This window comes from Bos indicus, chromosome 17 (assembly GCF_029378745.1).
Source record: "Bos indicus isolate NIAB-ARS_2022 breed Sahiwal x Tharparkar chromosome 17, NIAB-ARS_B.indTharparkar_mat_pri_1.0, whole genome shotgun sequence".
NCBI classification, from domain to species: domain Eukaryota; kingdom Metazoa; phylum Chordata; class Mammalia; order Artiodactyla; family Bovidae; genus Bos; species Bos indicus.
The window spans coordinates 3,892,041-3,909,454 of NC_091776.1; the positions used below are offsets into that span (position 1 = coordinate 3,892,041).

Here is a 17,414-nt window from a genome sequence, read left to right on the forward strand (position 1 = left end):
CATTCCTGCGAACCATCCTCTAGTTTAACTCATATACATAAAAGCGAGAATCATATACATAAAAGCGAGAATTTTCTTTAAATTACAGAAACATCTCATAACTTTATCTCTTCTAATTGGTTTACATCCTTTGAGCATTTTCTATGGATTAAGATATTTGTAAAAATTTATTTCTAACAGTGCTGTTTATTCTGTGCACTAATCTTCAGCAGCTAGATAAATGCACATATGGAAATTTTACATTTTAGCATAGGCTACTTTGTGAATCTTTTCCTTTATGGTTTGTTCTTTTTGAGTCGTATTTTAATATATCTTTACTACACTGAGATGACAAAGATAATTTTTGAAATCACCTTAAAGTTTTGCTTTTTAAACTATCTGCTTTGTCCTGATATGTGGTCACTTTTTCTCCGATGGATAAGCTAATTACCAACTAGTCTATCCTTTCCCTGCTGATGAACCATCCCAGCGCGTGTGTCCACTTGGAGTTTTCCTGCTCTGTTCCATGGGTCTGTTTGTCTCTTTCTACACCACATACCGTATTTGTATAGCTAGTCTTGACTCCACTTTGTTTTTCAATCACCTTTATGATATTAGCTCATTTCCGCTACATCATTACACTCACCTCCACATTCTAGACCAGAAGATGACAGGAGAGGGCAGAGTAGGGCTAACATGCTGGAGAGATTACAGCTAAACAACAGATTCCTCTTTTCCTCAATGATGACAGAGTCAGCTGCCAACCATTTGATCCGGGAAACAAAGTTGCAGATTACATAATTTGATGAGGTGAACTACTCCAGAGTGGTTAACTGACTGAGAAACAAATTCCTGGCCACCAGGAATTTGGCCACAGAGGGAACCCAGTACGACAGGAGAATGAAGACGGGTCAAGGTGTTAGTCACTCAGTCGTGTCCAACTCTTTGCAACCCCGTGGACTGTAGCCCGCCAGGCTCCTCTGTCGATGGGATTCTCCAGGCAAGAATACTGGAGTGGGTAGCTGTTCCTTCTCCCCGGCATCTTCCCCATCCAGGAATCAAACCCAGGCCTCCTGCATTGCAGGCAGATTCTTTACTCTCTGAGCCACCAGGGAGGCCCCAATGACAGGAAAATAGATCACAGCCAATCTACCACTACCTACCAGAGGGCGAGAAACAAGACTTTTTGATGGTGGAGCTGAAGCCAGAAAGATGACTGCCTTTGTGTTTACCTCTGTCACCAGTGAAATAGGTGGATATTTCAGGTGTCAATCAACCAAGGAAGAGAGTCTCACAGCAGAGAGCCAGGACTTATGATAATGAGCCAGAATTCATAGGGACAGGAAATTCTGGTCTTTTTTGGAGGTGGGAGGGGAGCAGACTTAGAAGAATCTAGAATTTGAGGACCTGCTGGGCTAGAGAGAAAAAGTGGCCTTTGCCACTTGAAGAGAGGCCAGGAGCCAGGTAGAGAGATAACATGTGCAAATGAGCTCATTATCTTTGTTCCCCCAAATCTGCTGCACTCTCCACGTTTCCATTGTCAGAGATGGCAGCCCTGTCTCCCCAAGTGTCCTGCTGCTCAAACTGCTCGCCTGGGCACCGTCCTTGAAGATAACTTAAGCCCTAGAGAACTGATCGCCTAAGTCATTCAGCTCTATCCACAGGCCTCTATCTCCCTTCACCCAGGCTCTGCACAGACTACCATATACCACCACAGACTCCCCTGCCACCTTTAGCTAGCAACAGGCTCCTGGCTTTTCCTGCAATGGGTCCTAGTTAAGCTCCCTTCCGCACCCTTGAAGCCAAAAGGCTGATCTAGAAATGTGATGTTCTTACTACTCTGAAATGGTTTCCCATGCCTTAGGCTGCAGTTCAAACTGTTTAATATGAATTACATAGACTTTGATCTGGTCCCCCAGGACCTTCCTTGAGTGGTTATGGGCCCAAGCCATGGAGTCAGTCTTCTCTGTGTTCAAATCCCCACCGCACTGCCTACCACCTTGAAAGGTGAGCAAACACCTGCCCCTCTCTGTGTGTTAGTGTTATCACCTATCATTTTAGAGGTGGTTTTATCCATTTGCAGATAATATCGCCTTGCTCAAGGGGTTGTTATGAGGATTGAACACAGTAAAGTCCTCGGAAGAGGGCCTGATACCTAGTCAGCCTTACATCTGTGTCAGCTGTTACTTTTATTTCAGATTCTCCAGTTCACAAAGTTTTCTCCAGCCTGCAGGCCTTTGCATCACCCTGATCACAATACAAAGCAGCCTGCGGGTGTGGGCAGCCACCACAAGAAACTTGTGAAGAAGGAAGATTCTCGGGCCCCAGCCCAGACCCACCAGAAACGGGGGTCCAGCCCTGCCACAGAGTTTTAACAACCCCTCCAGGGTTCTGAGGCACCAAGACTGGAGCGCTGACGCACTTCTCCTGGTGAATTGTACTGCATCTTTGTCTCCTCCCCCTGCCGGCTGTAGGTCGACAGTGGCCAGGATGGGTCCACATCTTGTGGTCAGTGTCCCTGGTATCTCCTTGTACATGCCATCACAAAAAACGGGAGCCATCACAAGCTGGAATCGAGTAAGCCACATTTTGTAAGCCACACTGTCCCCTCAGGCGTCCTCTCTCTTTGTCGAGTGCCCAGAATTGACACAAGTGTTCCTAAAGGCTTGTGGAAGTATTCCAGCTGTCCCTGTGTAAGTCCAGGCTGCGAGGTCTCACGCTGAGGGGAAAGGAGGGTCTCTTAGAAGGCGAAGGGCACAAGACAAGCGGAGGGTGGTCCCTCAGGGGAAGGCCCGGGGCCTGCAGCAGCACGGGCGCTAAGCGGGTGTACGTTCTCCCACAGGGAAGTCTCCTTTGGAGAGACTGTGGAAGGGCCGATGGGACTCTGCCCAGGATCTGTCCCCATGACTGAGGCTGCAGAGAACTGAGGAAGAAACGGCCGGGAGGGGAAAGGCTCAGGACTGGGCGGCCGCAGAGGTCAGAGACCATGCTGGTCTCCCCACATGGGGACCGGCACCTGACCTCTTGTCTTCCACTGAGGGAGAGAAGTGAAGAGAAAACAAGGGCGCCTCTCCTCCTCGCCCCTCTCTCACCTCCGTTTCTCACTCTCACACTCCCATCTCCTCCCGCCTGGTCTCCGGGTAACGAAGCCGCTGGGTCCAGCCCCGCGCATGGCTGATGGGGTGCGGGGTGCGGGGTGCGGGGTGGGGGGAAGCGCAACTGGTTTCCCGGCGATAGTGGCCGACGGAATGGCTTCCCTGCAGAGGGCCCCGAGGCCCAGAGGGCCTCCTCAGCGGCGACGGTGGCCCGCATGAGCATCCCTGTTCCGCAGGAGGGTCCCGCGCGGGTATCTGGCCCGCACTGCCCGGGGCGGGGCGGCGGGGCGGCGGGGACCCGCGGACGCAGACACCCGGGCAGCGGGCCCTGAGCGCCGGAGGCATGGCCGCGAGGGCGGCCCCGGGCCTGGAGGGGGCCCCCCAGCACGAGCAGGTACGGGCGCGGGCGGGGCGGGGTCACCGGGTCGCGGGTCCCAAGGCCAGCGCAGGGGCTGCCGGTTGCACAGGTCGGTCTCCAAGGCCCCCTCCCGCGCGCGCACCCGGTGGAGGGGCGAATGACCTTCTGGAAGACGCTGTGGCTTGTCCTCACTCCTCCCCACTCTGGGAGGCAGAGTTCCTCTCCATCTCCCTCTGTCTCTCCTCTTCCTCTCCCCTTCCCCTTCTCTTTCCCCTCCTTTCCCCCTCTCTCGTCCTCCCCGGTTCCTTCCTTTCCCTCCCCCCACCCACTCTGTCTTTTCCGGGATGAACCTTACCCTGCTTGGCCCTGTCCTCTCCCCGCCCTGCACACTAGCTGCCCACCCGCTCCCCGCTACCTGGCAGAAGCCCCCAGGGCCCGGGTGAAGGCCGGGGCCTTGAGGCAGACGGCTGAGGGATGCTGGGGGTACATCAAGCTGACTCCGTGGTTCTCACTCAGGAGGCGGGGCAGAGCCACCTGGAGGGCTCTACCCACAGATGTAGATTTCTATCCCCAGGGTCTCCAAGACTCACTTCTGGGGTAGACCCTGATCATTTGCAATCTAACCAGTTCCCAGGGGGTGCTGCTGCTTGAGCTCTGAGAATCACTGGACTGTCACGTTCTTCCTCCTCCTGGTGGTGGTTTAAAACCCTATCCATTTATTTATTTTTCATTCATCTGACAGTTCTTAGGCCATGACCAAGTACTGGGGACTGGGGTAGGGGAGGGAGTAACCGTGCAATTAGAGGTGGGCCTTTCCTCTGGGAGTTCACATTCTGGAAGAGCAGAAAAAGGAGGACAAAAAGAACTCATTGAGAGTAGGGAGAAATTACTGTCCCCAAAACAGGTTCAAGTGAAGCTTTGTAAGATTTCTAAGAAGCAAGGGATTGCAATTGGCAGCGGGGATGGGCAAGGCTAGTGAGGGGCATGGCATTAAGCTTGGCCTTGGAGAGTGGGTGAGAGCTGACCTTGTGATGACTGGGGAGGCTAGGAATTCTGGATGGAGGGAACAGCAGTACCAACTTGTTGGAGGTGAAGAAAATTGTTGGGGAGTGGTGAGCATGGGAAAGGGGGGAGGGAGCAACGCTCACTGTGACCCTGGTAGAAATTCAGAAGGCTTGTCTTAAAGAAGGGGGAAAGATAAGGGAAAGAGCTAGGTATGCATTTGGGAGTTCATTTCCAAAATGAAGAGGCTCTAAGGAAACTGCATGTCCCTCAAGATGTCCAGTGTCTCCACTTCTGCCAATGGAGGGGCCTATCCTGCAGGGCTCCCTGGAGGAGGTGGGCCCCCAGCAGCCCAGAAGGGAGGCTGGGGGTGCAGGAAAAGCACTGAGGGACAGAAAGTTCTGCTTGGTTGGAGCAGAGAGTGTGCTGAGGCAATGGAGGGAGGTGAGGCTGAAAAGGGACATGGGACTTCAGGAGGGACATTAACAATGGTGGCCAGGGGGAGGATAATATGGTCAGTAGGCTTTATTATTATTATTATCAATGTTTTGAACATCCAAAATTTAAAGAGTCAAATAATTCTGTACCATTCTGTAGACTCAAAACACAAAAACAGCAGCTCCACTCCACTCACCCTTCCCCACGTCTGATTGCCACTCCCCAGAGGCAATGATTTTCAACTTTTTCAGTCATTTTTTCTGGTCTGTGCTCCATATTTTCAACCATGCAGTCATACAACACTTCTTGATTTTTAGTCACTAGTGCTATTGGATCGATTCCCTGCTACGGAGGATAAGAAAGAACTACACTCTCCCACCAACCTGTCCACCCACCCCATGCCCGTGACTTGCCTTCTTCCAGCCTCTCACGTTAGTGACATCACACGTTGGCTAAGTCTTCACTCACTGCCTATGTCAGGGACTCTAACCAAATGCTCGTCGCTCCCAGCCGGTCACTACATGTACACCCTGAACTACTCTGCACTCCCTTCAGTTCTGGTTCCTTCATTTTCTGTGCACCATTCACTCATTCATCACCAAACTCACCGCCAGACTTGGACTCATCCCCAAACTCACTTGCCAGACTCTTCTCAACGTGCTGGAGCCTGTCAGAGGATCTCTCTTGTAACTCCTGAGTTTGGATCCTTTGCATTTGACCCATGTCTTCTCTCTGTATAGGCCCTTCCTTTTGAACCACAATGTTCAGACTTCCTACTGATGTAATTTGATGTGGCTCATTTTTCATCAGCTCTACTGGGCACCTGGTGAGTCCTTTCCTTCGAAACAGGTGTCTTTCAAGCCATGGGAATTTTCCTGTATAATTTCTTTTACATTTCTTGACTTTAGCCATCTCTGCTCTCTTATTCTGGAAATCCTCTTTTTGGATATGAGATTTCCTGAACAGATTCTCTACTTTTCTTATATTTTCTTTCTTCTTTTCCACCTCCTTTGGGTTTTTTTTTTTTATTTTTTTATTCTTTCTGAGGGAGTTTCATTATTTATCTTCAACATTTCTATTAGATTTTTTATTTTCAGTTCTCAAATTTTTTATTTCTAAGATCTTTGTCTGTTTCCATTTCTAAAGCCTGGGGTCCTTGTCCTCATGGGCGCAGAGCCGTCTTCTGTCTCCAGCGCTTGGTCATCTTTGGCTGTCTGCCTGTGGTAAAGGGGAGATGGTAAAACACTGTTTGGAAGCTCTTTAAGCAGGGAGAGCTTGTGGAAGGGTAGGCTGCACTGGAGGAGGACCTAGCCAGGCCTTTTCATAGGAAGGATGATGCCAGTCCACATCTGTAAGTCTTTTCTCTTGGCCTGGACGGTATCGCAGAGACGTCCTCTTCTACATGCTGCCTGGAAGCCAGCATCCCCAGCCAGGTGGCAGGCCTAGAGCAAGAGTACAGATAAAGGCCCACATGCCTTGTGTCTAAAGATTATAAGCCAAGCTGCTCTCACAGGCCTGTCTGCAGGCCCACCAGGACCTGTGCCGCCTCCCTGACCCAGAGCTTACAGGAGGCATGCCCTCCCCGCCCGCACGGCGGTTTGCTCACCTGAGTGTAGTGGCTACCTGCCAGGGCTGGATGTGCAGGTATCCATTTCCTGGAGCTGCAGTAACAAGAGGAGTTTACTGAAGGGATAAATTGGGAGATTGGGATTGACATATACACAGCACTATATACAAAATCAATAACTAATAAGGACCTACTGTATAGCATAGGGAACTCCACATTCTGAAAAAAAAAATGAAAATGAAATGTTAGTCACTCAGTCGTGTCTGACTCTTTGCAACCCCATGGATTTTAGCCCTCTAGGCTCCTCTTTCTATGAGATTCTCCAGGCAAGAATACTAGAGTGGGTTGCTGTTCTCTTCTCCAAGAGATCTTCCCAGCCTAGGGATCAAACCCAGGTCTCCTGCATTGCAGGCAGATTCTTTACCATCTGAGCCACCAGGAAAGCCCACATTCTGGGATAAGCTATATGATAAAGGAATCTAAAAAAGAATGAATCTTAAAAAAAGAATCTAAAAAAGAATATGTACACCTGAAGCACAACATTGTAAATCAACTATAGTCCAATAAAAAGTAATTTTTTAAATAGAGAAAATTTTAAAAAATATTGATAGAAAGGGAAAAAATAGAAATAGAAAAAAAATAGGCCTTCCCTGGCAGTCTAGTGGATAAGAATCCACCTGCCATTGCAGGGGACACGGGTTCCATCCCTGGTCTGGGAAGATCCTGCATGCCAAGGAACAACTCAGCCTTCTCACCACAACTGCTGAAACCAGGATGCCTAGAGCCTGTGCTCCGAGAAGCCAGTGTGATGAGACACCCGTGCGCAGCAGCGAAGAGCAGCCCCAGCTCACCACGACCAGGGAAGGTGCACGCTCAGCAGTAAACACCAAGCACAGCCAAAAATAAAGCAATCAGTCTTTACCAAAAAAAAGAAAAATAGAACCTTACTCTTCCACAGTTCTGGGGGCCAGAAGTCTAAAACCTGTGTGTAGGCAGGGTGATGGTTCCTTCAGAGACTCTAGGGTGAACCTTCCTTGCCTCTCACAACTTCAAGGGACTCCAGGTGTCTTGGGCTTGTAGCTGCTTCTCTCCAGTCACTGCCTCTGTCTCAACATGGCTTCCTTCTCCATGCCTGTGTCTCTCCAGGTGTCAGATCTCCCTTCGACTTTCTCTTATATCGACTCCAGGGTTCAGGGCCCATCCTAAATCCTGGATGATCCTATCCTCAAATCCTTAATTTATTCACATCTGTAAAGATTCTTTCTTTTTCCAAATGAGATCACAGTCGTAGGAACCAGAGGTCAGAAATAGGCCATATCTTTGTGGGTTGGGTAGGGAGGGACAGGTTCATCCCCCTGCAGAACAGAAACCAATGCCAGGACTGGTCCCATCAGATGCCTCAAGGACTCTTGATAGGAAGCAACCCACTGCACAGCTCACCTCCTCACTTCTCACGCTAAGGATTTCCAGGCAGTTCATAGCTGCTTCCAAACTACCCACTGGATGGAGGGAGAGAGGCAGTGTGGTTATGACGGGGGCCTGGTCCACTGAGACACCAGCTTTGGATGGCCTGGGGTGGAGCTGGGGGTGCAAATTAAAAACTCTATCTTGGATTTTCCAGGGCTCAGGCTGTTGTTTATTTCTCCCCTTCTTCCCCAGTCCACCTGAGAGCATCAGCCCTATACCAGCCATCTTCAGTCAATTTTTACTCAAGCTTTCAAAATATTTCTGCTTTTTTTGGCCCTCTTTTTTTTCCGGATCTTAGTTCCCCAACCAGGGATTGAACCGGCACCCTCCAAACTGAAAGCACAGCGTCCTAACCACTGGGCCACCAGGGAATTCCCTCAAAATATTTTCTTGAGTTAGAAAAGAGGGAAAAAAAAGCCTCTGTGTTTCCAAATTTGAGATGCATGGGGGTAGGGGGGAGGCTTCTAGAGCAGGGAAGTGCCCGTGGGGCCTGATGGAAGACCAGGCTGGAATCTCCCCTCCAGATGAGGACTTTAAATGCTTCCCCCTTCCCTGCCAGAGCCTGGGTCTCTGAGCCCCATTGAATCCCCCCAGGCTGGGGTGGGGTGGAGAATGACACAAAGTCTCACACTGACTGAGCCTTCTATTTTCAACACGGCTGCAGCCACATTTCTAGACGTGCTAGGCTTCCTCCACCCGTCAGCCCTCCCGAGGGTCTTCAGCATAGAACGTCTGCTTTCAGGAGGGCTTTTCCAGAGTTATCACTAGTGAGTTACACCATCTTTGCATAAATGAGCCATTTGTATTTCCTCTTTTATGAATTTCTTGTTCATGTGCTTTGCCCTTTACAAATGCTTTATCTCTTTTGGATTAAACTGTAAAAGCTCTTTTTCTATTCAGTTTAGTCACTTCTTGCCTTCACATATGTTAGTTTATCTTTCAAATACAGGTGATTTTAATCTATTTTTCGTCCTCAAAATTCATCGATTTTTTTACTTTACAGTATCTGAGTTCCCTGTCATACTTAGAAATGCCTTCTTCACTGAGGTATTATTAAAATGCTTAACTGTATTTCTTCTAGCACTTTTCAGGTTTTCCTTTTCACATTTAAATATTTGATCCTTTTGGAATCTATTTCGAAGCCGGGTATGGATCTAGCTTTACAGTTTTCTCAAATGACTAGCTAATGGTCTCAGCACCATTTTTTTTTTCATTTATTTTGTATTGGGGTATAGCCAATTAACAATGGCGTGATAATTTTAGGTGAACAGCAAAGGAGTTCAGCCATACATATGTATATCACTCTCCCCCCAAACCCCTCCCATCCAGGCTGGCACATAACCCTGAGTAGAGTTCCATGTCTCAGCACCATTTATTGAACAATCTGTTTCTTTCTCACTGCTCTGAAGTAGCTCGCTCATCATCTGTAGCTAGGTCTGCTCCTGGGTTCTTCTGCTCACTCACTGTCTTCCTGTTCCTGGGCCCATAGGCTGTCAGGTAATTTCTGTGGCTGTACTGTGGGTTTCATTGGCTGACAGACCGCACCCCTAGTCTTCTGAATTTTCCTGGATATCCTTATGCTTATCCTTCAGATGAATTTTAGTGTCATTTCAGTTTCCAAAATAAGTCCTGTTAAGCCCCTGGATGAGCTTGCATAATAACATACCACAAAAAAAAATCTTTCAAAAAACAGATTCCACCTAGGAAAAAAAAAATTGTACTATAGGAAACCATTACTAGAAAAGAGATGTCTCTAATTGTACCACCATCGTAGTTTGCTTTTTCTCTAAGAAAAAGAATATTGTTTCAATATCACTTGATCTAAGGAAGTTCTTAATTGTATTTAGCAGAAATCGTTTCAGCTGCAATTTCCACTCCCTAAGCTTTCCTCGTTTTCAGTAGAACAATTTATCATACTTCATTTAAAATGACTTCAGAAACAGACTCACAGATACAGGAAACATACTGGTGGTTGTAGGGAGGGGCAAATTAGGGGTGTGGATTAAGAGAGAGAAACTGCCATGTATAAAATAGATAAGCATCAAGGACATGTTGAATAGCACAGGGAATTACAGCTATTATCTTGTAATAACTTTTATGGAGGATCATCTGTAAAATACTGAATCATTATGCTGTATACCTGAAACTAATATAATATGGTAAATCAACTATACTTCAATTAAAAAAAAAAAAAAGACTTGGAATCTGGTGGGTAGTTACACATTTATACCCAAAGCTACATTACTTGTAAAAGTCAAAGGAAGTGTATCTTCTCAACTAAAAACCCAATTCCCTGTTTTAAGCTAATTTGAACAAAAAGCACTGTGAAGCCAAAGATCTTGAACAGCAAAAAGGGGACCCATGAAGTCTTGGTTGCAACTTTTACTAAGATGACTGGCCCTTGGATGAAGCACCTTCTTAGAAAACTCTCATCTAATGTCTTATTTATATTCACAATATTGCAGTGAAGTAGATAAGAGCAGTTTTTACGTCAGTCTCCAGCCTCTGAGAAGGAAATGGAGACAAGCACAGGTTGGTGATGCGCCTGGGTTACCCAGAGCTCCAGTCAGCTCAGTGTTTGGTACTGGATGGGTCTGTGTGGCTACAAGGCTCATTCCCAAAGCAGAAGCCAGTTAAGTTGGCCATATCCCACTAAGGAGGGGACTTGGCCCTGCTTCTCCCTGAGGGCTGCCACTGGAAGGCTGCCTTGAGCCCAAGTGCCACAACCTTCATTTGGATATCAGGGACTGCCTGGTAGGATCAGCCAGTGGCAGAGAGCCCCAGGGAAGCTGCAGGCAGCAGTTGCTGCCCCAACCACCTCCTCTCCACCATCACCCAGCAAGTCCTAAACCTGCCTAAACCTCAGCTAAGCTGTGTCTCCCGGAGCTTTCATCCCCCTTATAAGGAACCGCTCCAGTCTCTGACCAAGGCACACATGTCTTATGGAAACTGAGTCAGAGGACTCCTAGCCTGAACTATGGATAGTGTTGTTTCTTTCCATCTGTCAGAATTGCTTCACACACACACACACACACACACACACAGAGGAATTGCTTCTGCCATCTCAAGACACTATGGACATGAATTTGAGTAAGCTCTGGGAGTTGGTGATGGACAGGGAAGCCTGACGTGCTGCAGACCATGGGGTCGCAAAGAGTTGGACACAATGGAGCAACTATGGTTTTTCCAGTAGTCATGTATGGATGTGAGAGTTGGACTATAAAGAAAGCTGAGCACGGAAGAATTGATGATTTTGAACTGTGGTGTTGGAGAAGACTCTTGAGAGTCCCTTGGACTGCAAGGAGATCCAACCAGTCCTTTCTGAAGGAGATCAGACCTGGGTATTCATTGGAAGGACTGATGCTGAAGCTGAGACTCCAATACTTTGGCCATTTGATACGAAGAGCTAACTCATTGGAAAAGACCCTGATGCTGGGAAAGATCAAGGGCAGGAGGAGAAGGGGACAGCAGAGGATGAGATGGTTGGATGGCATCACCGACTCAATGGACATGAGTTTGGGTGGACTCTGGGAGTTGGTGATGGACAGGGAGGCCTGGCGTGCTGTGGTTCGTGGGGTCGCAAAGAGTCAGACATGACTGAGCAACTGAACTGAACTGAACTGAGCAACTGAACTGAACTGAGCTGATTTCAAGAAAACAAAGAAGGGAAAAAAGAAAACCTATTTAATGTCTGATTTGTGTAATAAAAGCTTTATTACACAAGGCCTTTTCTTCTTTGCCATCATTGGGGATTTTAGCTTTTGATGCTACTGGACTAGAGGTTAAGCTGTCTGTATTCTCCATGAAAGTTATACAATGATGTCTTTCCAAAGATTAGCCTTCAGTTAAGTTCAGTTCAGTCGCTCAGTCGTGTCTGACTCTTTGCGACCCCATGAATCGCAGCACACCAGGCCTCCCTGTCCATCACAAACTCCCGGAGTTCACTCAGACTCACATCCATCAAGTCAGTGGTGCCATCCAGCCATCTCATCCTCTGTCGTCCCCTTCTCCTCCTGCCCCCAATCCCTCCCAGCATCAGAGTCTTTTCCAATGAGTCAACTCTTCACACGAGGTGGCCAAAGTACTGGAGTTTCAGCTTTAACATCATTCCTTCCAAAGAAATCCCAGGGCTGATCTCCTTCAGAATGGACTGGTTGGATCTCCTTGCACTCCAAGGGACTCTCAAGAGTCTTCTCCAACACCACAGTTCAGAAACATCAATTCTTCCGCGCTCAGCCTTCTTCACAGTCCAACTCTCACATCCATACATGACCACAGGAAAAATCATAGCCTTGACTAGACAGACCTTTGTTGAGAAAGTAATGTCTCTGCTTTTGAATATGCCATCTAGGTTAGTAATATCTTTCCTTCCAAGGAGTAAGCGTCTTTTAATTTCATGGCTACAGTCACCATCTGCAGTGATTTTGGAGCCCAAAAAAATAAAGTCTGACACTGTTTCCCCATCTATTTCCCATGAAGTGATGGGACCAGAGGCCATGATCTTTATTTTCTGAATGTTGAGCTTTAAGCCAACTTTTTCACTCTCCACTTTCACTTTCATCAAGAGGCTTTTGAGTTCCTCTTCACTTTCTGCCATAAGGGTGGTGTCATCTGCATATCTGAGGTTATTGATATTTCTCCCAGCAATCTTGATTCCAGCTTGTGTTTCTTCCAGTCCAGCGTTTCTCATGATGTACTCTGCATAGAAGTTAAATAAGCAGGGTGACAATATACAGACTTGACATACTCCTTTTCCTATTTGGAACCAGTCTTTTGTTCCATGTCCAGTTCTAACTGTTGTTTCCTGACCTGCATATAGGTTTCTCAAGAGGCAGGTCAGGTGGTCTGGTATTCCCATCTCTTTCAGAACTTTCCACAGTTTATTGTGATCCACACAGTGGATCAGCAGCACGTGGGTGCACCCTGTAGGTCAGTCTCAAGCACTTTCCTGGGAATGGTCTGTATGCTCTCCCACCCAGCCCACGGGCTGGGCCAGATTGCCCCCTTCCCTGTGATCAGGGTTTAAGGGTTTCAAGGAACAGGAGGACACAACAGTGCTCCAAACGAGAAGCTGGTCAGCTCTGACTCTACATCCTTGAACCTGGAGAATGTCATCTCCAAGTTCTCACTGGCATCATTTAAGGCATCAGCAAAACAAATGTTTTTCACAAGCTCTCCAATTCATAGATTACACCAGAAGCCAGGGGGGCACTGCCTGTTGGGAGACCACTTCCTACAACTTTGACTGAATTGCCAAAGAAAACCACAGGCATGGAGCCTCATTTGGTTTCCTGACCTTGGAGAGCAGAATCAAGTATTTATTAATAGTGACCTGATTCCTGTTTTGTGTGGGTGTATGTGTGTGTGTTTTTAGTTCCGTAATTAAATATTTTGTGACAGCTTTCATTCTAAACTATTACAGTACTAGGAAACATCAGTATTTTTCATGGTTTGCGTTTCTCATGTAATGCTGTAAAATGGAAGCTAAGGAAACAAGAAAATTTTGAGAAGGGATCTCTTATGTTTTTCAGATCTCTCACACAAAGCTTTCTGCGGATGATGAGTGGAAGTAAGTGATTTGTATTTTTTTAATAGCTGATATACTAAAAATTAGATTTCCATTGTAATAGTTTGAGAAATTAAATGCAGCCATCATTTTACTATAATTCCCCAGGATAGAAGGTGGGTTAGCAAAGCCATGTATGCGCAATGATTGTATAGACCCAAACTGCAGGGGTTTCATCTGCCTTCTGCAATGGGCTACATGCTGTTCCACAAATGTATATGTCCTTCAATATATGTCCTTATATGTCCTTGTCCTTTTAGGCACAAGATACATCTTGTTTTCCTTTTAGGCTATTTCTTCTGTGTTATGGTACCTACTCTGGGGCCATTGGACTCCTGTGGGCACCGAATGAAATAAAACAGTTCTTCCTTTTTTTTGCATTATGGTCACCAATTATGAATGTATTCCTAATCAAAACAGATGATATCTGTTACATTCTACACTAGTTTATACTTTCCAAAGTACTTCCACGTAGGCTAACCATCTAAGATGCATTTTCACCATATATTCACAAAATCGTTAATGTTATAAAGTATATTTTGTTTGATATCTATGCAAGTCCTATTCGACTGATGACAAACCCACTCTTCTATCTGTGTATTACACAGAGTGTTAAATAGTTATTTTGGACCTGGAATGTAAAAACTGTAACTAAGTGCTTATACCCGTTTATTTTTTTCACTTCCCATTTCTTCAGAAGAATGAATATATTTTTTAAAGAGCTTCTAGAAATCATTCTCAGCTCCTAAGCTCAGCTTCCAATACAGAGACCAATAGTCACATAATCTTATTCAGGTTGTTTACCTAATACGGACTTCAGCTTCTCCATTTGATCAATGAAGGGGTCTCAGCACATCTATGGTACCTCCCAGCACTAACAGTCTCAGATTTTATCTGAGAAGATAGATTTCTGAGCAGTTTGAGAATAGTTGAGAAATTATTAATTATTCATGGAAATGCTGGGAACACAGGAGGTTCAAACAGTGCAGCGCTTTAACAGCACAAGTTAGTAAGTTAACGGAGAAGGAAACGGCAACCCACCCCAGTACTCTTGCCTGGGGAATCCCAGGGACAGAGGAGCCTGGTGGGCTGCAATCCATAGGGTCACACAGAGTTGGACATGACTGAAGCGACTTAGCGTGCATGCATGCATTGGAGAAGGAAATGGCAACCCACTCCAGTGTTCTTGCCTGGAGAATCCCAGGGACAGAGGAGCCTGGTGGGTTGCTGTCTGTGGGGTCGCACAGAGTCGGACACGACTAAAGCGACTTAGCAGCAGCAGCAGCAAGCAGAAATATTTAGGAGGCTCTGTGGGCTCATTTCTGTGCATTTTCCAGCAGGGGGCACCCCTGGGATTTGGATGGAGCCCTTGCTGAGGTAGCTCTGTAGAAATGCTGGTGGAGAGAGACCCAAACCAGGTACCCAATAAGTGGCTTTAAAAGGTCACAGGATATTACCCTGAAGTGCTTTCTGATCAGTGCCCTAACTAAATGCAAACTAAGAGATTCTGTGACTGATAGTGCCTCACTTGGGGTAGAAGATGATGCTAACCAATAGTTATAAAGTAATTGTCAAGGTTCATATTAAATACTATTCCATTTTACCTAATTCCTGAACCACTCTCTCTTCCTCTGGGTTAGTAGATCCCAATTTAGGCTGCACTTTAGAATCATAAGAGGAACTGTGAAAATTACTGATGCCTCAATCGCATCCTGGAAATCTCTATGCATTTGCTCAGGCTGCCATAGCAGATCATGCAGACTGGGTGCTAAAACAACAAAAACCTATTTTCTCACAGATCTAGAGGCTTCAAGTCCAAGACCCAGGGGCCGCAGGCTTTGGTTCTTTTTGAAGCCTCTCTCCTTGGCTTCTGCCTGTGTATCCAGACGGTCTTCCCCGTGTCCTCACCTCCCCTTCTCATAAGGACACCAGTCATGTTGGTTAGGACCCGTCTTAATGACCCCATTTACCTTAATTACCTCTTTAAAGACCCTTTCTCCAAACACAGTCACATTCTGAGGTCCTGGGGGTTAGCACTTCAGCTTATGAATTTTGAGGGAACCCAGTTCAGCCTAGAACACCAAGCAATGGTCACTCCATTGCTGTGGGGTCCAGCCTGGACACTGTGATTTTTAAAAGCTCCTCAGTGATTTCCAGATCACAGTCCCGGTCAAGCAGCTCTGCTCTGTAGGAGGTTAAACCAGGTGACTTGCTACTTCAGTGGTTTTATCTACCACTGTATAAAATTAAAAGCCCAACTAAACACGGAAGCATTTAGTCATCCTCTGAATGTTTGTGCCTAAGATAATACTTAGGCCTCTTCTTTCTCCTTATGATGAAAATAATTTCTACAACTCCGAGGTTTCCGTAGCCCCACAAATAGTATTCTCTCCATAGGCACCATCTCCTTTTACCTAAGAATGTTAGAAATTACTTGAAATTGCCAATATTTGATTGGAGGGCTTTTTTACTTTCAAAAATGGCAATTTCATATGATACAACATAATAGTAAGTGTTATTCTTCATATGAAAGTGAAAGTGTTAGTTTCTCAGTTGTGTCTGACTCTTTGCGACCGCATGGACTGTAGCCCGCCAGACTCCTCTGTCCATGGGATTTTCCAGACAAGAATACTGGAGTGGGTTACCGTTTCTTTCTCCAGAGGATCTTCCTGACCCAGGTATCAAACCTGGGTCTCCCACATTGAAGGCAGATTCTTTACCATCTGAGCCACCAGGGAAGACTATTGTTCATACAGATACAAATAAAATATCATATATATGTGCTCTACAGTTATAGAGCACCTATCTTGTGAGGTACAGAGAGATCATTATTTTAGATTTGAAAATGAGGAAACTGAGGTGCAGAGAAAATAACTGACTTTCCCAAGGGGATGATGTGGCAGATGGGAGGTTGGAACCCAGGTCTTCAGAGCCCACCAGTGAGCTTCCGTCCCCACTGCTCACCTTGAAAGGACAAGGCTGAGGCCAAAAGCACATGGGCAAGCTAAAGGCAGAGAGGAATTGGTTTCACTGACAGACTCAGGCTCCTCTTCTCTGCTGTCCCTTCCCCCAAGCCTGGGGGAAAGGGGGGAACTGAGAACTTAGGAGAACTTTGTAATCAAAGCTTCAGAAACCCCCAGTTTGAAATTCCCAATTGCTTCTCGTGAGTCCTGCCTATTTTTCTTGTTTTGCTAACTGTCCGAGAGTTGAGGGCTTGTTTAGCTGACCGCCTTTGCTGGTTGCAGCCTGCAGCAGGAGAGGATGTACAAGATGCATCGGGGACACGAGTCCATGCACGTGGAGATGGTCCTGATCTTCCTCTGCGCCCTGGTCGTTGCCCAGATAGTGCTGGTGCAGTGGAGACAGAGGCACGGCCGCTCCTACAACGTGAGTCACCCCGGGGCCGCTGGAAGCCTGCTCCTCTTCCCAACACATCCCTCCTTTGTTACCACTTTGAAGGAAATGGTTTGGTTTAAGTCAGTGGCTCTCAGCCCCATGCAGTTTTGCCCCCGGGAGACTCTGAGCAACATCTGGAAACGTTTGTGATTGTCACGCCTTAGCAGGAGGGAAGCGGGGAAGGGAGCGGCTACTGGCATGTAGCAGTAGAGGCCAGGGATGCCGCTCCACACGCAAGAACAGCTCCTCATGACAGAAACACCAGTGGTGCCACGGCTGAGAAACCCAGGCTTAAGTAAACCTACTTTCCTTTTGGGCTGAACTGTTTCTGCCAATGGCCCAGGACAGGAGGATTAGGAATGGCAGAGACAAAAGGCTGAGGCTGTCTAACTTGGCTTCATCAGCATTAAACTGTCTTGGCGTGGATGGTTTCTGTCCCCAGGGGGGCGTGGAAAAGCAGGACCCTGTTGTCACAGACCCCTCCCACCCGGCACGCCCACTGGAACCTCCCCATCTCATGGCCTCAGTCGTGGCCTGGGCTTGTTG

At 47.0% G+C, this 17,414-nt stretch overlaps 1 protein-coding gene across 6 annotated transcripts in view; it reads left to right on the forward strand.

Moving 5' to 3' along the window:
• The first annotated feature begins 3,172 nt into the window (after positions 1 to 3,172).
• Positions 3,173 to 17,414, forward strand: part of RNF175 (ring finger protein 175) — a 66,179-nt gene continuing 51,937 nt past the window's right edge. Inside the window, exons 1-3 of one of the 6 annotated variants that reach the window (XM_070768968.1) lie at positions 3,173 to 3,468; positions 13,438 to 13,475; positions 16,718 to 16,859. In XM_070768968.1, coding sequence (XP_070625069.1) covers positions 3,418 to 3,468; positions 13,438 to 13,475; positions 16,718 to 16,859 — 231 coding nt within the window. In that variant the 5' untranslated portion in view covers positions 3,173 to 3,417. The remainder of the gene's footprint in view (positions 3,469 to 13,437; positions 13,476 to 16,717; positions 16,860 to 17,414) is intronic. The other 5 variants (XM_070768967.1, XM_070768964.1, XM_070768965.1 and 2 more) reach the window with 5 other exon arrangements.